Genomic DNA, 21,626 nt, shown 5'->3' on the forward strand with positions numbered 1-21,626 from the left:
AGTGGGTGTTGTGTCCGGCTAGTGCTGACCCTGCCTTACAGGTCCATGCACATACCAGTCTGAGTGTGGTGCTTCGGTTCAAAAATATACAAAGATATATATGCAAAAGCAGCTCAGACTCACACAGCTATTATATGTCAGACTCAGTCATCAAATAAAGAAAAAAGAGACAAACACAAAGGTGTTGAATGAAACAGCAACAGAGGGGCCAAGCTCCCCGCGGGCGGCCACAGAAGCGGGCAGTGCAGTGGGAAGTAGATGCCAGGGGAGTGTAGACTCTCCTGGGCTCTCCCTGCAGGCAGAACCCAGGCTGCTGAAGCCCTCCCTCCTCGGGGAGCAACCTGAGGCCCCAGGGCACTGGAGAAAGCCCTGAAGAGCCTGCCCTGGGGGCTCCACCTCCAAGACTGAACCCCAGTCTCTCCAGGTTATTTCTCTCTGCTTCTGCTAATCCCTTTTCTCTGAAGAATCACTAAACTCCAGAAATTGGGTATCTTCCTCATTTCCTTTCAAGGCTATTGGTAAAGTATTTGCTGCCTTATTGACAACTGGCTCTCTGGGAACTCGGGAGAGGGAGATAAGAATTTAAGGCTCAGGACTAGCCGTGTCATCTAGGCAAGTCCGTTAAGCTTTCTGAATCTCCTCGCTATCTGCAACAGGAAAAGAGTAGTAGCCAATGCAAATTGCCTGCCTTGCAGCATTATTGAGAGGCTCAAATGAGAAAATGTATGTAAGGCACCTTTAAGCACCATATAATCATGCCATTATTATCATCTGTATTGTCGGGCATTAAGACAAAAGAGTACAAACTCCTGGTCAGAGAGATGGGGAGGGGAGCCTCCAGGCAGAATGAATCATGGGATCACATGGTGAGTTCTAGAAGGTCAATTAGTCTGTCCCCCACATTTCACAGGTGAAGAAACTGAGGTGTCACGGGTGAGGGTGACATAATTTATTCAAGGTCACACCTGGGATAGACTCAGGTCCTCAGACTATAAAGTCCACTGTTCTTTCTATAGCTTCATACTGACACAAAGGGATGGGCCAAACCCTTGTTGACTGATTAATAAATGTTTGTTGGTTGATTGGTTTCCAGATTAGTATTTGGGAAGGGTTTCTTTGTTCTAAACTATAGGTGGGGATTTGCAGACACAAATTCTTCTATGGAAATGCTGTTTGGAAAGGGATTATTTCCTAGAAAGGGGAGGGAACAATTTCCTTCCTGAACCTTAGAGTGAGGGTATATGTCTATTTATAGGGGTATAAAAACCGGAGAGAACAGAAAAGCTTTCTGACATTCTCTTCCTCGTTTCTGTCAGACACCAGACTTCATTATCTTATAAAGAACTGGATAGCCTTACAGACTTCCTCATTCTGCATGCATTCACTAATTCTAGGTTATATTAATACCTAGGAATAAAGTGATTCTGCATTGGAGACCCCCTGGGGCTCCCTAGTTCTCTCCTGGAAGTTTACACCTTTCCCCCATACTTCTGGGAAGGGACCTAGAAGATGGAGGGTACCCAGCATGGAAAGAGGCTGCAGCGTGTTCCCTGTTTCAGGGTTTTGTACCAATATGCCTGCCCCAAGCCAGTGGGGCCTGTCTAGCATCTCATCATCCTAGCAAATGTGGAAGCAGCCACAAGACAGAACCAACTGGCCCCAAATTAACCATTCCTCAGTGATCAGTCCACCAGGAAAGTATCTGCTATGGGAGAAGGAAAGGGAAAGAGTTAGGGAGAAGACAGGGTGAAAACTTACCCTAATGAGTGAGATTTTCCCTGAGCTTAACCTCCCCAAACTTCTGCCACTTAGCCTAGATTTTACTCCTCTTCCCCTAGGCCAAGATCTTATACCTGAGTTCCCAGGAGGACCCAGAAGAACAGGGTCCCCTGAGGCAGCCCAGGAGAGTCTAACTGGAGAGAAGAGAGGGAGTTAGGGAGGGAGCTGCCCCAGAAGCCTGGGGCTGGGGAGGAAAGCACTGCCTACGCACCCTCTGCTGGGTGCTGGGGCATCTCCCTCCAATCCACAGCAGTTTTAGCAGTTTTCCCAACTGCATGCATGCAGGATGACAGGGAAACACCAGGGCAGTATTCCACAGGTTCCCTTGCTGCCCACTGATTCACTTCTGGCTTGGATTAGCTCCTTTAGACGAGTGCTCTCCATCTGCCTGACTGTTCTGTTGCACAAGCGTATCTCCATGCAGCGGCTACAAGCCTCGGTGGGTGTCCTTTCCTTGGCTTTGGGATACAGATGGTTTTCCACCAGGACCAGGGTCAAGTGAAGCAGGCCCATACCTAATGCACTATGGTGCAAACCCAGGGAGCCATGGCCCTGACTCCATGGGCAGGAGGCTGCCTGCCTCCTGCTATCTACGGTCTTCATTGCTGGAAAAAGAAGCCATAATAGTGGCCCACCGGGGCTAGATCAGGGGACGAGGGTGGGCTCTCCTTTTGTCAGGACACTCGTACTTTGCAGAATCATCAGGGAAGATGCTGAAGAGAAAATTAGGGACCTGGCTTCCAGCTCCAGAGTAGTAACCTTAGGGTAGCCAAAGTTACCTTGCAGCTGACTTATATGTATCTTGTATATTCTTCTACACAGATATGGTGTCTCCTCCATTGTCCTTCTTGAGGGCCAACTCAGAACTTAGTTTGGCACTTAATTTACCCAGGACTTAGCTCAGTTTCCCAGCACACACACAATTATACTTCTGCTTAGCAGATCCTTGTTGACTGGAGAATAAATTCTTATTGGTTGATTGATTTCCAGAAGAGTATTTGGGAAGTTTCTTCATACTAAGATCCAGATTTGGAGATCTGGATTTGGGGATTGGGAGATCCAAACTCTTCTATGGAAATGTTGTTAAAGGGAGAGGGAACATGTCCTTCCTGAATCCATGGTTCTAAAGCTGACCCCCTAGAAATGTCAACACACTGTTTCATTATAATCACCAAAATGTATAGCATCCAACCAAAGGTGTAAATCTGATGAAGACTCCTCAGTCAGTTGTAATTGCATCTCAGTCTTCTGCACATGGCTCCCCTAAATCTTCTCCCCAGTGTCGGGCTTACCCTTCCTTTCTACTCCTATGGTTCAGGCTATTATCATCTCACTCTGGACTATTATAAAATATGGTTCCCAAAAGAAGCTTCTTAAATCCTCGAAGTCCTGCCCAAGTCACTTCCTCTTCATCAACTCTCAATGGCTCCCCTTATCTAGGGACTAAAATACAAAAGCCTCTGCTTGGCCCCAAACCAATCAGGCACCTATCATTGTTTCCAGTTTTATTTCTGACTGTCCTTGAATGAACCCTGCGCTCCCCAGAGACCAGCTTGCTCTTTATCCCCTGAAATTTCCAACCTCTTTGTCCAGCATGAGATTCCCTTCTCCTTATCCAAACCCTCCTCCTCATTTGAGGTCTAATTCAAGCTTCAGGTCTTCCATGAAGCCTTTCCTGAGCATCCTGACCAAAGGCAATTCCTTTTTTCTCTGTACTCTTCTCACAGCTCCAGGCTTGTACCACTCAGACCTGTTAAACATTGTCCACCTTGTGCTGAGTGACTGCTTCATGCTATGCCCTGTCTGCCTGGTTAAGCGGAGCCCCAGACGGCGGGACTCTCGCCCCCTCTCTTTCCCATGGCACAGCTGAACACGCGGGCTTAAACAGCAGGCACCAAAGTGGGCAGCCGCCCAGTCTGAAGCCTCAGGATCAGCTTACCACAATGTGATGGGCGCTGCTAAGCTCCTTGGTTCCCAAGGCAAAACTCAAACAGTGCCTGTGCCTCAAAGAGCTCCCACTCCTTCAGGGAGGTTAATGTGTGATACTAGTCACAGGTAAACAGAAAGTAAGGAGAGGTGGGGGAGGAGGAGGCATCACTAACGGAGAAGGAAGCAGGAAAGGTTTCTTGTAATGCTTTAATTGAGTTTTGAAGGAGACTTGGGCTTCAGAGAATCATCTCTACTCCTTTTCTTCCTTGCCATGTGCCAGATTCTGTCAAATCTACCATTATGACACCCCTTGCTTCCATTTTCCTTTCACTCCTGGGCACAACCCCAGTTGAGGTCCTTATCACCCCTCATCTGTATTACTGCAAAAGTCTCCTAAATGGTTTCTTAGCCTTCAATCTCTTGCCTTTCCAACCATCCTTCACAAAGCGACTAAAAGAACCTTCCTAAGGCACAGGACTGTTGATATCACTGCTCCAAAACCTTCAGTTTCTCCCTACTGCCTCTGACATTTAAAGCTCCAACCTACCTTTTGGGGCTCTATTTCCCACAGTTCCCCTTCACATACCTTACGTTCCAACCAAACTGGATTACTTCTTATGCTATTTCTCATCTTTACACTCCTCATTTTCTCTGAACTTCTTGTCTCCATCACATAATATCTTGTATTATATGTGCACATGCTGTATTCTCTCTCAGAGAATAAATGCACCTTATGAGTAGGAATTGTGTCTTCTTTTTATCCTGGTTTTCCTGGTAAGAGTTAGCATTTGTGTAGCAGATAAAACAGGCCAAGGTTCAAGGTCTACTTCTTAACAAGGTCTACTGGCTGTGTGACTGGGCAACCTCTCTGTGCCTTAAACAACTCTCCAAGGATATCTAAGTTACAGAGAAGAGGCTGACCTGCACTGATAGGGGAAGTTTGTCACTTGGAAGTTCCCTAGACGATGAAATCACAGGTCTAGATTCCTAAAGGGTCTCCCCAGTGCCAAGCAGTGATTAATTCATACTAATCACTTAATAAATTGTTCATTGATTCTAACCGAATTATCCATCTCTTTCCCCCATAGCATATCAATCATAGAGCCCTCTGTATGGTGAATATTCATTAAAAATATATGAACTAATTTTGTCATTTGAAAATTTATTACCACGAGTCTCAGGAGGATATATTTTTGACTTCAGGATCTGTTTAGCATGGCATGAAGGTATCTTAAAACTATAATTATTTAGCAGTCCTCTACTCTTTGCTTTTGTCCCCACATATAACGCACACACAAGCATGCATGCACACACGTGTGCAAGCATGTTCAAACACAGGACATAGTAATCCTAAACTCCAATGCCTCCAAGCCCAGACCATCCAGCCAGGGTCAAAGTCATCTTCATTCTCTGTAATGTGCCTCTGGTTCTTGGAATAATTTACCTGGAGCCTGATAGCCTTGTCTACAATGCTACTCTTAATCCAAGCATCTGAAACTCCCTTAGAGTCGCAGACTCACGAATGAGTGCGGCCCCACTTTGTGTTTCGAGGGGGGTTCTTAGGGGTTTCAAAGATGTTGCCTTGCCTTGCCTTGCCTTGCTTTCTCAGAAACAAGCCAGAATGAGGGGGGAAGAGGCATATAGATTGGTAGGGTCCAAAACTGGCTTTTGGGGGGTGAAAAGTGATCGAGCAGAAAATGTGTTCCTCGGAGCAGAGATCACTTGAGCAGAGTCCTGAAAAAATCAAGTGCCACAGTTGCTGTTTTTTCTTCCAGTTTCTTCTTTCTTGTTCTTTGTATGTTGAAATGTCTGTATTTGTTGATAACTGTAAAATTCACATCTATCAGAAGATCAAGGGAGGGCGGGGAGAAGCTGGGGAGCTGGCTTTGGATCTCTTCCTCTGCCTGGTAACTCTAGGAGACTACTGTGGTATCGCCGGTCCAGATCACGCCTCAGGTAGTTGCCAAGTCCCCACAACTAATGTAGATAATGGAGAAATCATACTGGTGCTGTCCCTCTCACACATCTGCATCCAGCTTGCTTCTGGTTTCTGTGCTCAGAGAAGTCTCTGCTGATATTCTGGCACACTGGCTATTTCCACCCATGCTTCCAAGAAGCTTCAGTTCATCCTATTCTCCCTTTCCTGGAGGTGTATTTTCTGTTTCTGGCTAAATGGAGGTGAAAATTTCTGTGGCCGGGCCAGAAAGAGAGACTAGAACACAATCTAAGGAGGTGACAGCAATTGTGCAACAGAAACACCCAGGGCAGAAGCAGCCTGCCCTCCTGGCTAGGCCGTGTACAACAGCCAGGAGAAAGAGGGCTGAGCAAGCCAGTACAGAGGCAGCCTTCACAGCGGAGGAGGTCTTTCCCAAGAGCTGAGCCCTTTCCAGCTCCAGGGCCAGCTAAACCCTGTCCACCCCCTACCTAGAGACTAGACCAAAATAATGCCTATGGTTGTTTCCCGGCATCCTTTGAAAAGACACAGCTGCTGCATAGAGCCTCGTGCCTGCTGGGAGCTTCTGCCAGTTCTTAGGGCCCAACAAGCCAAAGTGAGAGAGAAGGCAGAAGAAAGCCAGCTGGGTCCAGGACAACAGCGCAAGACACACACATACTGAGCCTCGCCGGTGCAAGGGAATGCTGCGGTTAAAGAACCAAAGGGGAGGAAAGTAAACAGAAAGACGATCAAATCAAAACAGAAAATTGTAAGAACTGTTAAAATTCATGAAACCAACCGTTTCCTATATGTGATGTTTTCATGGATGGACATTGGCAAGATTATTTACAAAGTGGGGTATTTTTTGGCAGCAGGCGCACAACATACAGACGGAGACATGGGTTTTCGCATTGTATGTTGATTGGATGGCGTGATTCAGCAGGTAGGTTAAGGAAAATAAGGAACAAAACAGAAAACAATAGAGAAAATGAGTCATCAGGACAAGTAAAAAACTCAAACTCTGAAAACTTCACTGGAAGATTATATGATTGAGGGTCATTATTCACATTCTCAAAGTGCATCACATCAAAACCTGTCTTTAGAAACCTTAAAGTTCAAGAGATAGGTGGGAAGTTTTGCATTTCTAATTGTAATGCAAATCTGAAGGCATTTTGTGAACACCAAATGTTTTTATTTCCAGGCAAAGAAATTTTGACGGAATTTGATGGTTGTTTGATCCTAACTTGGAGATGCTTCTTTTGAATGCCCTCTGACTCACACACACACACACACACACAGAACACAAACACACAAACACACACACACACACACACACACACACACACACACACAAAACACAAACACACAAAATACACACACACAAATAAACACAAAACACACACCCTCATACACTCTTCTTTCCCAGGGGCAGGTCCAATTGGATCTCATTGGCTTGAGTTACACATTTGGGTAAAGAAAATGACATGAAAGGTTTTGTCCCAGAAAGAAAACTACTTCCATAAAGGACATCAAGTTTGACAGACATCTGAGCCAAGAGAAAACACTGTGAATCTGACCTTTACTTGGTGAGGCAGAAAGGCTACAAAGGGGTTTAGGTTGGAACTCCTCAGGGAACTAAAGGTAATACACAGGACTGGACTGGAGTCCAGAGCTTCCATGGCTCAGATTGCCCAGTTTAATTCCCTCTTGGGGTACCCAGCCTAGAATCCACAGCCCATGTAACTGGCCATCTGCTTTCCATAGGAGGTCTGGCAAGCAGCTAGGGCCATAACTCTACCAGAAACAGAAGTTATTCTAATTTTCAGCAGGCAATGAACAGCGCGAGGACACTACAATCTTGGAAACCAAACAGAGGCCTGGAAAAGGAGGAGCTCACCTCATTTGGAAACTCATTCATCCCTCTACTGACCAAATCACTCCCAGGAAGGACATATGGGAGTGGGTTGTACCTGCTCAATAGTTTTGAGCAATGATGTTCACTGAAGGTTTGGGCCAAATTATTTTTCTACCTGCTCTGTGGGCTTTACACTAGGTTAGGACATAGAATGTTCAGAATTGGGGTGGAATGGGCAGGGTGGAGATTTGGTGATGCACACAAGAAGCATCAAACTCTTGGAAAAGAACAAAGAGGACCATGGCTATCTCTGTAAAGAGTGGAGGGGAAAAGCCAAAAGTTAGCCCTGTGAACTGCTTGTAGTCTGTACTGTTCACCAGGATTTTATGCTTTCTTCCCTGCAGTCCCCCTTCTTCCACCTTACCCCCATCATCCTAAGATCCCCTTAGGCAGGCACTAGTCACTCTTTTCTGTTCAACAAGGAAAGGAAATAAATGCAGAACCACTTGAGCCTGCAAGCAATGGAGGTGGCTGCATTTTAGCCAAATAAACATGATTTCCAAGGAGGGAGCCACTCTATCCAAATGTCTTGAGTAACCTCCATGTTCTTAGAAGAAAAGGTTTTGCACCATGTTGACTGTAGAAGGAATCAGGAGCCCACCACACCCAGTTCCCTTGAAAGATCCCCTACAAGGATCATGAAGATACTACCTTCATGTCTCTATGGCACCCTAACTTGGTGAAACTGATCAGTGTTGACGGCCATTTTTGATAACTTAACCAAACTAGCCCATCTGTTCCTTAAAAAAATAGGGGGTTTGTTTGTTTACTTGTTTTAACCCTGGATTTCTTAGGTAAGTAAATTCAGTCCCATTTTATTTTTTTCTTGTCTGAGAAATGGATTGTTTTGAAGAGCATAGACTTAGAGCTGGAACACTCCTTAGGGATTATCCAATCTAATACTATCATTTCAAAGATGAGGAAACTGAGGCCTGGGGGGAAAAAAGGTAAAGTGATTTTTGCCAAAGATTAAGCAGATATATGTTTTTCCAGTCAGATAAAGGAGCTCATAAATTTCTCCACATGCAAAAAGACTGATCTTTTAGAGACTCTAAAGCATCAAAGTCTTAGATTCCTTACTTCTGTCAGAGGCTGAGGTGAACGAGGGTAGAAACCTTCCATGGCTTACCCAAGAGCAAGCCAAAAGACAAGTAGCAGAAAACTGGCAGCCTTGTGTGGCCCTTGTCCTTGGGTCACGGTCCCACCATGGGAAGGGAGGACTGTTCCACAGATATTAGCAATGACCACAAGGCTGAAGTGAATACACTAGAGAGATAAAGAATCGTCCTGATCTTCCTGAAGGCTGAAGACTGGGCTTTTTCATGTATCTTATAGCCCCAGAAGCTTCAGGATATGAAGAAATGTTTAAAGTTTTTTTTACTAAACATGTCATGACTACGTAGGTAAAGCAAAGTGATTGTTATAGTTAAAGAAACAGCTCAGAAAAATGTCTACTATTGAAATTTGAGGGTGAGATTACTCAACAATCAAAATTATACTTGGATTTATGAGAAATGGCAAAAGACTATAGGATTCTCTCCAACAGCTGGAGAGGGATCTAAAGCAGAAATTCCCTTGGCTTGGAAGCCCCTTCTCTCCTATTTAGATTTTGCTAAACTTGGAAACATAGTAGATTAGTAAAGAGTGTCATCTTTCCTTTCAATGACTATGACCAAGTTGAAAGAGTTTCCCAAGGAAGATCAACATAGATTAGTCTTTGCATTGAAGTTGCCATCCTCACAGAGTAGGAGAGTTGGACCATGACAGATCTGGTTGAGTGTTCTGAAAAAAAGCAGTTCCGAATATTCTGAGATAGTAACTAACGATGTGCATGGCAGGACAGTTGTTCATTCTTTATATATGACTTATTGAGAAAGAGTGGAAAGAAGATACTTTTGTTCCCTACTGCTGTTTACCATTGAGAAAAAGAGAAGTCCAAAGATCCTTCTCTGCTTTGTACATGTTGTTATTATTTATTGAAAGGAAAAATAAGGAAGAAACAGGAAGAAAGAGAAGAATCCTGCCAAAGAAGCAGAGATGAAGAGATTTTTTGCCAATATTAGGTTCAGAGTTGCAGTCTTTTCTTAAGAAATGTATAATATTACTTCAGCCAAAGTTATCATTAAGCCTGAAGTTGAAAGTGATGGATATTACAATTGCTGTCAGCAAACCTAAGCTAAGCAAGAGGAAAAGCTGGGAGGATGGAACACTAGGGAAGAAACTTAACAGACTTTTTTGTCCAGCTCAGATGCTGTGCCTAATGAGGTGTTAGTCCAACAAAACATGCATCAGCTCAGCAAATGGAAACATTTGCTCACACAGAAGCTATGCTCATCAAGAAACTTTTATGGACTGTTTCCAAGACAAAAAAAAAAATATTGAAGACTACAGTTCCAGAGTTGTGAGTTGTCTTTGCCACATGAATTCCCTACATGTATGCTTCAGCATCCTAGGACTCAAAAATTGTGTCTACTCTCTCTCTCTCCCTCTCTCTTTATAAATATAAATATATATATATATATGCAATATGCATATATATATATATATATGCAATATGCATTGGTGGGAGTGTGTGATTCAGATTTATGTATTAAATGTCGTATAAATATTATGTTTATACTGCATTTTTAATAAATATTTTAGATAATATTTCAAATGTTTTAGTGACTGGTTTATTGATGGGAAAATACATTGATGAAACCTTGTGACTACGATATTAGCAGTAATGATCAGGAATGAGGATAATCTATAGAGATCCTAGAAATATTGAGGATAGCAACTGACCTTTTTGGAGAAGCCGCCAATTTGCCAATTTGCCAATTTGGAGAAAGGTTAAAGACAAAAAGAGAGTACCCTTGAGAGAGGGCCAAGAAGAACATTTCTGGACAGATACTTAGACCTTCAGCATCTATGACTCCACAAGAAATTAAGACTGTGCACACACCACAAAGTGAAGTGCAGTAAAGCATGAATCCCATAAGGGTCCAAAATGCTCTGCTCTGGAGGTAGAAGCTGTTTGGGAACCTTAATTCTCCAAATGAGAATTTTATCATGACATCTGCTAAGACTTCAAATGTCTGAAGTGCTATCACGAAAAAGGAACGTTAGACTTGCTATGCTTTGGCCCCAGGTGACAGAACCAGAGGCAAGGGGCAGAAATAGTAAAGAAGCAAATAAGGGTTTGATGCTGGGAAAGACTTCCAAATCAATTAAAGCTGTCTTAAAAGTGGGCTCAGCTACTACTGGGGGGCTAAGAGTATGAGCCTTTCATTGGAAGTCTTAGAGAGCAAAATGGATGACCACTTGTAGGGCACATGCTAAGTCTGGATTGGACTAAATGGCAGTTGAGGTACCTTGCAACTCTGAGATTCTATGGGCACAGAGAGAAGGGAATCCTTTGCTTAAATCCTGCTTAAAATGTTCCTTCTACACCAGATCTGGGCTAAGCTCCTGGTCACTCTTCCCAAGACTCAAGAAGCACAAGTGAAATTTCTGTCTTAGATCCTTCTCACCTCCATTCCTGCTCTTCTTCATAGTCCTTCCACAGTGCCCCGAGGTTATTCCTATATTCAGACTCCAACAAAACCTTCTTTCAAGGACCAATCACACTAACTCATTCACACTATTGTGTAAAGAACTCAAAAAATCACATAGAGAAGTTTTTCCAGAAGTACTTACATTTTCATAGGGAGCAAAGACTTTAGTCAAAGTAATGAAGGATGCACTTAACATTCTGACATCAGGAAGCTTGGAGAGGAAACAGCTAGGGGCGGGAATTGGGGAAGGAGAGAATTGTTTCACTGTCTGCTGCCACCTGCTGAGAGAGCCAGCCCAGGTGCAGGGAAACGGGTACTATCTTCCTGCAGGTCTGGTATCTACAATCTTCCTTTGTTTAGAATCAAAGCCCACTCAGACAGACTTTCAGAGGCCAAAGGACACAAGACTGAAAGAGCCACTGGTCCTTTCATAAGGCTAGAGATGGCTACCAATTACTACTGAAGGCTCCCTGAGACAGCATCCTTTGCTCAGTATTTGATCCATTGACCTAGACTTCCTCTTAGACTTCAGCTGTTGGTGGAAGGGGTCTTTTCCTTTCTTCTGGGAGGTACAAATGGCTGTCACTATGGGATTCTGCCTCATCTATTCTCTTGCATCTCAGCTCCCCTTACACCTGTGGGCAGTTGAGCTGAGAAGTCTTTGGCCCACTCTCAGTTCTCCATTGCACCACTCAGTTAACCCCTTGAAAATCTCAGTTAATCCCTTGAGTATGGGAATTTCTTCTGCTATGACTGATCATGCACTGATCAAATTCACCAATCAGCCACTCAGCTCTTGAGTTCATTTTTACCATCTTACCTACACCCTCATTCAGGAACCTATTAAACTAAGCTGAGAGTTAACTTCCCACTTCTGACTCCTCTTAAAAGAAAGCAACCCCAATCTTCCCGAAAAGGAAGAGCTCAGGTGGGTGCCAGTCTTCTCTAGAAGAGGAAGCTATTGCCAATCCTGGAGTGCCTCTGGGAGGGACAGAGGAATGAGGAGAACACATTTAGGAAGGGAATTTTTTTTTTCCTGACATAGAGGAAGAGAAAAGAAATCATACTTACCGCAATCTCTGTTACTAAAATATCAGTAATACTTCCCAATACTGTTACAAAATCAAAAACATTCCAGGCATCTCTGAAATAATTCTAGGAGAAAAAAAAACAGGAATGTTGTCTGACTGACGGTGAAATTATAGAATTAAATGAAAAACGGAGTTAGTAACATTGGGATGGGAGTAGGAGGTAAGAAGTTGACAAACCTAAGAACTTTAGATGACCACAGTGAGTCACTCATTAAATTGTTAGCTAGGGGTACAAGTCAAAAAATGAATAGAATCCACATCTGGCTACTAACAAAGAAAGGCTTTTTAGTGTTAACGGGGCATTCCCAAATTTTAAATAGAAGAGTGTGGCTAAAATTACCACATGAACATTAGGAGCTACAGGAACACACATTTATGTGGCCAGGGTCCCCTGATTAGAAATGTAAATGTGGATATATCCATATCTCAACTGGCTGAACAAATTCATTTCTGGTAGATAATAGGCTAAGAACTTGTTCAGTCATTTCAGTAATATCTGACTCTTTAGGGTTTTCTTGGCAAAGACACTGGAATGGTTTGCCATTTCTTTCTCCAGCTCATTTTGCAGATGAGGAAAATGAGGCAAACACAACTAAGTGACTTGGTCAAGATCATCCAGCTAGTAAGCATCTGAGGCCAGATTTGAACTCAGGGATTGAATCTTCCTGAACTCTATCCATTGCCCCATTAGTTGGCCCAAGAGGAGGGTTTTAAGGTTTGGACTTAGCCATTTAGGATGGGTATTTGGCCATCTCCTCATTTGAGTTCCCCAAGTATCGTACCAAGCTCCTCCCTAAAACTTAAATTTCAATATGCTAGTGAAGCCATGACTTCTTTTGGAATCCACCATATCCCAGCATTAGAATATTCATTTTTTAAGGAGGAAACCCAGGCCTGGCCATAAGAATTAACCTGCAGTTACAGACAGGGCCCCACATGCCCTAGAACTCCTCTTTTTGTCCTCACCCATCTTTGCCTCTTTTTCCTCCATCTCAGAAGATTAATGAGTTTCCACCTAATAAAGGATCTCTCTGTTTCTGTCTCTGTTTCTCTCTCACTGTTAACATGTTAACATCTCAAGCTATCATTCTATATCTTACACTTTCTAGCTCTATTTCTTCACCATGAATACCTCAAATACCACTACTCCTATACCTCTGTGAAAGCCATTTCATCCTCTGGAATGCCCTCCCTTCACATTTCTATCTGTTCAAATTTTTATCTTCCCTCAAAGCCTAGAGCAAGCACTTGCCATGTCCTCCATAAAGCCTTCCTTAATTCCTCAATTAAGAATGATATCCTCTTCCCCGAAGTTCTTTTTTTCCTAGTAAATTTATTTTATTTTTTTAATGTACATTACTTTATGAATCATGTTGGGAAAGAAAAATCAGAGCAAAAGGAAAAAACCATGGGAGAGATTAAAAAAAAAAAAAACAGAAAAAAGAAGTGATTTACATTCGGTCTCCTTAGCTGTTTTTCTGGATGCAAATGGCATTTTCTGTCCAAAGTCTTTTGGGATTGCTTTGGATTCCCCAAAATTCTTAGAATGCTTTGCCTGGACCTTTCTTTATCTGGATCTTTGTCCTTATCACATGCTACTTTGTATTTTACTAATTTTCACAAGACAATAGATTTAGAACTTGAGGGAGCTTAGAGCTCATCTAAATCAACCTCTTCATCTTAAAGATAATGAAACAAAAGCCCAGAGAATTTGAATGACTTGGACAAAATTATATAAGTAGTAAGTGGTACATAGCACTTGAACCCAGGGCTTCTGATGTCAAATCCCATTCTCTTTCTAGTTTAACAATTTGTAAATATGTAAGACTAGAAGTTCCTTAAGGACACAGGCTGTGTCATATTCCACCCCTTTATTCCCAGCACTGAGCACAGGATACTTGTACCTAGCATGCACTTAAGAATGATCAGTAGAAAGAGATGGATAGACAGCTTACCAGCACCCCAAAGGCGATGATCTTCAGCACACACTCCATAGAGAACATTGAAGTGAATACAATATTCAAGCCCTTCAGCATCATTTCATACTCATAGGGGGCACCATAGAACTAGCAGGGAGAGGAAAGAGAAGGCTAGCTATTAAAGGGGGGGAAATACAGAACATGATAAAAAGTTAACTTGCCTGGGCAAGTCCTGAGATTCTTAGGATCATAGGACTAAAACTGGAATGGATTTCAGAGGTCATCCAGTCTTTTTGTTGTGATTTAGTCATTTTTTCAATTATGTCCAACATCTTGTAACCCCATTTGGAATTTTCTTGGCAAAGACACTGAAGTGGTAATTTCCTTCTCCAGCTCATTTTACAGATGAGGAAACTGAGGCAAACAGTGTTAAGTGACTCGCCCAGGTCATGCAGCTAATAGGTTTCTAAGGTAGGATTTGAACACATAAAAATGAATTTCTGCCTCCAGGCCTGGCACTCATTCCACTGCACCATCAGTAGCATCATCTAGTCTAGAAATCAGCAAACCACAATCCAAGGACCAAGTCTGGCTCATTTATTTTATTTTATTTCTTTTTTTTTATTAATTTTTTTATTTTTAAAATATAGACATGGATAATTTTCAACATTCACTTTGCAAAACCTTGTGTTCCAGATTTTTCCCTCCCTTCCCCTTACCCCCTCCCCTAGACATTAAGTAATCCAATATATATAAACATGTACAATTCTTCTGTACATATTTTCACAAATATCAGTTCATTTATTTTAAAATGAAAAAAAAAATTCTTAGCTCAAAAATTGCATAAAAACAGGCCCATGCTCATAGTTTGCCAGTTTCTGATCTAATTCAATTCTCTCGCTGTACAGAGAAGAAAACTAAGATCTAGAAAAGGGGACTCAGGTCCTCCAACTTCAACTCCACAGTTTTTTCAACTATCTCATAGTTTGCAGCAACAACCAATCTGTACTAATACAACAAAAGGGCTGAATCATCAACACTGAGACAATTGAAGTCAGATACTCATTTCCCTCACATGTACTTCACACAAGAGAAGCACTTAATAAGTATCTATTGACGAAATTGAATTTCCTTTTCACAAGACAGCAGAAAGTCCCAACTTTTCCTAAGGGAATCCCTCTTTCTCACATGACTTCACCTGCCCATGCTGGGCCAGCATCAAAAGCAGCACATGCTCTAGGGATGTGAGATCACTCACCTTCATCATCAAGACGGCCGTGTTGAGGGCGATCATGGCCATGATGAAATACTCAAAGGGTGGAGACACCACAAAGGTCCATGTCTTGTACTGGAAGGACTGCTTGTTCTGAGGCATGTAACGGGTCAGGGGCTTGGCACTGATGGCAAAGTCTATGCAAGCCCTCTGCAGGGAGAGAGGGGACAGCACAGTGAGCTTGGAGGAGCCAGCGGCAAAGGGAAGCGCATCTCCTCTGAAAAGGTGAAGAGAGAGAACTAAAAACCTTTCCCAGCATCTCTGGTGCCCTTATCCCTCCAGACTGCTGGCAGCCAACACCTGAAAGCGCCTGGCCACTGGGCTTCCCAGAGAAGCTCTACTGCCTCTTTCCTCAGGACCAGTGCCCCTCGTGAAGGTAGTTGCCCCTTGAGGACAGGAGTCCTCAAACTATGGCCCGTGGGCCAGACATGGCAGCTGAGGATGCAGGGCTATAAAGTTTCTTTATTCAAAAGCCCACAAAACAGAGTTTTTGTTTTTACTTTGGTCTAGCCCTCCAACAGTCTGAGGGACAGTGAACTGGCCCCCTTTTTAAAAAGTTTGAGGACCCCTGAATTAGAAGGATATGGAGTTTTACAGTTTGTTTACAAACTGCATGTTTTTATACAGTTACATTATCTTTTTAGCCCCATAACCACCCCCATGGGGCTAGAGGTACTAGTATTATTATTGCCATTATATTCCGCTCAAAAACCGAAATGATTTGATCACTCATTACACATGTGATCTTGTCCAAGTAATAGAAGAGCAGGAATTTGAACTCAGGTCCTCTGACTTCCAAACCAGTGCCTTTTCTATACTACATTGCTATTCCTGTGATGGCAGCATCCGCTGTAATATGTAAATGCCAGGAGTCCGATATAGGCTGGCACCTGAAGGGTCTATAGCTGTTAAGCAGAACGGGTCCCAAACAAAATGATTTTTGAGGAGGGGAGAATCCCAGGGACCACTAAAGGTTCTTAGTCAAGCTTGGATAATAGAGTTTACAATCAGAAGTGAGAGGGGCCAGGAGACTGTGAGCGCTTCAGTCAGGGCCATAAATCAGTGCTACTCATGGCATGGCCAATTTGCTTTATGCCTTTGCCTCTAAGAAAGGGGTACAATATGATGCCCAGGAACTCTTCAAAACTCAGGCAATAGGCCGCAGTTTTGACCCTAATTAAAATATGGACTTGCCTTAAATCTGTCAGATTCTAATCCTACTCAGTCCTGGATTTGGGACAGGGAAGGGGTGGTGGTGCAGAGGTATAGGGAGATAATCTAGCTAGTGTTACTTTCCAATAAAAGGTGCTTTAAAGGAGGATCAGATTTTTAGCAACAATGCTACTTCCTTCAGCAACACAAGCCTCTGTTTCCTCGCCTGATAGAGTCATCAAGGTAAAACCCAGAGCTAGAAGGCAGAAAAGTAGACTACCTCCTCACAGAGAGCCCACGGGCACCAAAGCATTCCCCCTTATTACCGTACCACATTAGAGAGTCCCTGTCCTCAATCAAAAGGCATGATCGTACTCTCACAGGGGCAGCCATTACTGATTGTGCCCATGAGCAGACGAGGAATTTTTCATGTGGGATCTAGGTGTCTTATGCAAAGACTGATGGAAAGAGCCATGCTCCCAGAGACAAAATAGTTTCCTACCCAAGAAGCAGCACACAGAGAAATTACTATTTTTCTGTCATATCAAATCCAATGGGTTTCTCTACAAATCAACCCTGGTTTAAAAATAAGGAACAAAACACACAGATGGTTTGTAGCCCCAGGTGCATGGACACACATTACCAAGAACCTGGTGCTGCTGAGGTGGAAGGAGAAAGACCTCCTCATCAGCCCCAGATGTCAGCCAGGAACTCTCCCCTCACCACCTGCTGGGGTTCCTCTGTGGAAGGCCAGGACTCACAAGGTACCTCATTCTTCTCCAAGCTGCATTCTGACATCACTTTGTCTCCCTGCTCCTGGAAGGTGATGATGATCAATGCCACAAAGATATTGACGAAGAAAAAGGGAAACACAACAAAGTAGACCACGTAGAAGATTGACAGTTCCATCCGGAAGCCAGGACTCGGACCCTGTTCTTCATATGTTGCATCCACCGAATGTTTCAGTACCCTGGAAACAAAAAAAGAGAAGAAGAGGTAGCTTCTGGGACACAAGGTAGAACCTGCATTTAGGAAATAACTCCCCCCTGTTGAATGTGGGGCAGCAGAAAGATCACTGGACTAGGAGTCAAAAGAGCCAGATTATATTCCTAGTTCTGCCATTAAATCTTCTGCATTTCTTCTGCGATTTTCAAAATTTCATTTTGGGGTTTGTTTTTCTTTAATTTTCAGTACTACTTGATAAATGGTCAAAGGATATGAACAGACAATTTTCAGATGAAGAAATTGAAACTATTACCACTCACATGAAAGAGTGTTCCAAATCACTATTGATCAGAGAAATGCAAATTAAGACAACTCTGAGATATCACTACACACCTGTCAGATTGGCTAAGATGACAGGAAAAAATAATGATGAATGTTGGAGGGGATGCGGGAAAACGGGGACACTGATGCATTGTTGGTGGAATTGTGAACGAATCCAGCCATTCTGGAGAGCAATCTGGAATTATGCCCAAAAAGTTATCAAACTGTGCATACCCTTTGATCCAGCAGTGTTTCTATTGGGCTTATACCCCAAAGAGATACTAAAAAAGGGAAAGGGACCGGTATGTGCCAAAATGTTTGTAGCAGCCCTGTTTGTAGTGGCTAGAAACTGGAAAATGAATGGATGCCCATCAATTGGAGAATGGCTGGGTAAATTGTGGTATATGAATGTTATGGAATATTATTGCTCTGTAAGGAATGACCAGCAGGATGAATACAGAGAGGCTTGGAGAGACCTACATGGACTGATGCTAAGTGAGATGAGCAGAACCAGGAGATCATTATACACTTCGACAACGCTATTGTATGAGGATGTATTCTGATGGAAGTGGATTTCTCTGACAAAGAGACTTAACTGAGTTTCATTGGATAAATGATGGACAGAAACAGCTACACCCAAAGAAGGAATACTGGGAAATGAATGTGAACTATTTGATTTTTGATTTTCTTCCCGAGTTATTTTTACCTTCTGAATCCAATTCTCCCTGTGCAGTGGGAGAACTGTTCGGTTCTGCAAATATGTATTGTATCTAGGATATACTGCTACATATTTAACATATATAGGACTGCTTGCCATCTTGGGGGGGGGGGGAGGAGGGAGGGAGGGGAAAAAACGAAACATAAGTGATTGCAAGGGATAATGCTGTGTAAAAATTATCCTGGCATGGATTCTGTCAATACAAAATTATTATTAAATTTAAAAAAAAAAAAACCTTATTGAATCTCTTTAAAAAAAAATTTTCAGTACTACAAATTTGGTTAATTAACTCTTTTATCCTTTGTTGATGTGTATTTTGAAAGATGATTTTTTCACTCTGAGGACTTTTTGTTAAATCCCAGAAATTTTTGGTATATAGTCTTTTTACTGTCATTCTTTTTCAGTTATTCTTTTTTAATAGAATTTATTCTTTGACACACTAATGCTCAAAATGTCTTTAAATGTTCATTTAGATCTGTAACTTTTGTTTTCATTCCCTGTATTAATTATTATTTTATATCACATTATGGTCCATAAAAGATGTAATTAGTATTTCCTTTAGAAATTTATCATTTTGGGACAGCTAAGTGGCACAGTGAATAGAGGACCTGAGTTCAAATGTGGTCTCAGACACTTAATACTTCCTAGCTGTGTGACCCTGGGTAAGTCACTTAACCCCAATTAACTCAGCAAAAGAAAGAAAGAAAAAATAAATTTGTAATTTTTTTGTGTCTTAGCACATGGTTTTTTTTTGTAAAGATATCAGTTCTGAGAAATAAGTATTTTCTTTAATATTCCTATTCAAAAGATACCATCTTTTAGGTAATTCTCCAACAATTTGTTCAGTTCTGTAATTTCTTTTTTATTTCTCTTTCTTTTAGATTTTTTCAGTGTTGATAGAGGAATATTAAAAGCTTCTTGCAGTTATATTGTATTTTTTGTTTTGGTCATCATTATGATCATTATGAATTTCAATGATACACCAGTAGACACATGTAAGTTTAGTACTGATATTGGTTTATTATCTATACTTCCTTTAACTATTTAATATTCTCTATCTTTCTCAATGTTTAAATTTTCATTTTTGCTTTGTCTGATAGCATGATTATACTTTCTCTAATAATAATAATAGTTCACATTTAGATTATGCTTTAAGGTTTTTGATTGTTGTTTTTTGCAGATAGAATCTCATTTGATTCTTGCAACACATTTATGAGTCAGGTATGATTATTATCTCCATTTTCAGATGTGAAAATTGAAGCTCAGAGAGTGAATGCCTTGCCCAGGGTCATACAGCTAATAAACACCTGAGGCAGAATTCAAACTCATTATTGGACACACTACATCATATTCTTTAGATGGACACAATCTAGGACCAGATCATAATATGATGTGGATCAATGTCTTGAGCCAGCAAGCATAGGCCATCCTTCTCTTCATCTTTATTCTTCTTGTCATTTTTCCATTTTTTCCTAGCCTCTTCAAAATTGGGAGTCAGAAAAGCAGGATTTGGTACCCTGCAGGGGACTGTTCCTAGTCTCCTAAGGGTTACATTAAGGGACATTTGTGTTGATAAGGGTTATTACCATATGTGAGTACTGACCTCTCCCTGGGGCTTGTTCCCTAGCCAGAGTTTAGACCCTCTTTGTGTTGGCAAACATTTCAAACCAATTCCCAGGAGAGCAAAAAAGAGAGCTGTTTTTTTGTGGCAACACATCTTGGTTAGCACAGTGCCTGCTCCAGTGTAAGCGTTAAAAAATATTTTTAGGCCAACTAACTCTTTAACATGATGCACGATGTGTTAGAGTTGGAGTCAAAAAACCTGAGTTCAAATTCTGACTCTGCTACTTACTACCTGTGTGATCTGTGAAATCTCTTTGTGCCTCAGTTTTCTCAAGAGTGAAAATGTTTAATTAGATGGGCCCTACAATCCATCCCAGCTGTAAATCAATGATCTTCTGTGAATTATTCAAAAAGGATACTTAAAAGCTCTCCATCTCTTGGAATCATGTATGAAAATGCATATTAAGATCAAATTTTCTTGCAGCCCTCTCCCCTCTTACTATGCTCATGCCTGAAATCTTTAAAAAGGCAAGATGATATCAGATTGCTTACCACTTCAGGGAAGGAGAAAGGGTTAGAATTTGGAACTCAAAACATTAGCCCCTATACAGAAAAATGTTTTAAAATTGTTTTAACATGTAATTGGGAGGGAAATATTATGTTAAAATAAATAAAGATAGTGAAACATATTGCATATTTTCTAGTTAGGCTTTTGATGTTGTTGATTAAAACAATTCATTAAACAAAGTAAATAAATAAACAAAGGTAGCATGGCATAACATATATTATACACTGGTACATATACAATGGTACATATAACATAATATTGTTCATGATGTCAAGACCTGGGTTCAGATCAGCAGGATGATTTCAGAAAGGCCTAGAGAGACTTATGTGAATTGATGTTGTGAAGTGAGTAGATTCCAGAGAACAACGTACACAGAAACAAGAAAAATAAATGTGATGATCAGTTCTAATGGGTGTGGCTCTTTTCAACAACGAGAAGATTCAGGCCAATTCCAATAGACTTGTGAGGGAGAGAACCATATGCATCCAGAGTGGGGATTGAATGTGTATCACAACCTAGTATTTTGCTTGCTTTTTGTTTTCTTTTTCATTTTTTCCCCCATTTTTGATATGATTTTTGTTGTGCAGCTGATAATTGTGGAACTATGCATAGAAGAATTGCACATGTTTAACATGCATTGGATTACTTGCTGTCTAGGGGAAGGGTAGGAGGAAGTAAGGGAGAAAAATTTGGTACGTAAGGTTTTGCAGGGATGAATGTTGAAAACTATCTTTGCATATATTTTGAAAATAAAAAGCTATTATTTTAAAAGAGAGAGAGAAAGAGAAAGAGAGAGAGAAAGAGACAGAGAGACAGAGAGAGACACACACACACACACACACACACAGAAAGAGAAAGAGAGAGAGAGAGAGACAGAGACAGAGACAGAGAGAGGGAGAGAGAGAGAGAGAGAGAGAGAGAGAGAGAGAGAGAGAGAGAGAGACTCAGACAGACAGACAGACAGATCTGAGTTCAAATCTCACC

General features: G+C 41.7%; 1 protein-coding gene across 1 annotated transcript in view; it reads right to left on the reverse strand.

Moving 5' to 3' along the window:
* CACNA1B (calcium voltage-gated channel subunit alpha1 B) overlaps window positions 1-21,626 on the reverse strand; it is a 252,680-nt gene that overhangs the window by 52,624 nt on the left and 178,430 nt on the right. Inside the window, exons 29-32 of the mRNA XM_051976837.1 lie at window positions 17,296-17,497; window positions 15,361-15,525; window positions 14,139-14,249; window positions 12,164-12,247 (exon numbers count right to left, since the gene is read on the reverse strand). Coding sequence (XP_051832797.1) covers window positions 12,164-12,247; window positions 14,139-14,249; window positions 15,361-15,525; window positions 17,296-17,497 — 562 coding nt within the window. The remainder of the gene's footprint in view (window positions 1-12,163; window positions 12,248-14,138; window positions 14,250-15,360; window positions 15,526-17,295; window positions 17,498-21,626) is intronic.

Source organism: Antechinus flavipes, chromosome 2 (assembly GCF_016432865.1).
Source record: "Antechinus flavipes isolate AdamAnt ecotype Samford, QLD, Australia chromosome 2, AdamAnt_v2, whole genome shotgun sequence".
NCBI classification, from domain to species: Eukaryota; Metazoa; Chordata; class Mammalia; order Dasyuromorphia; family Dasyuridae; genus Antechinus; species Antechinus flavipes.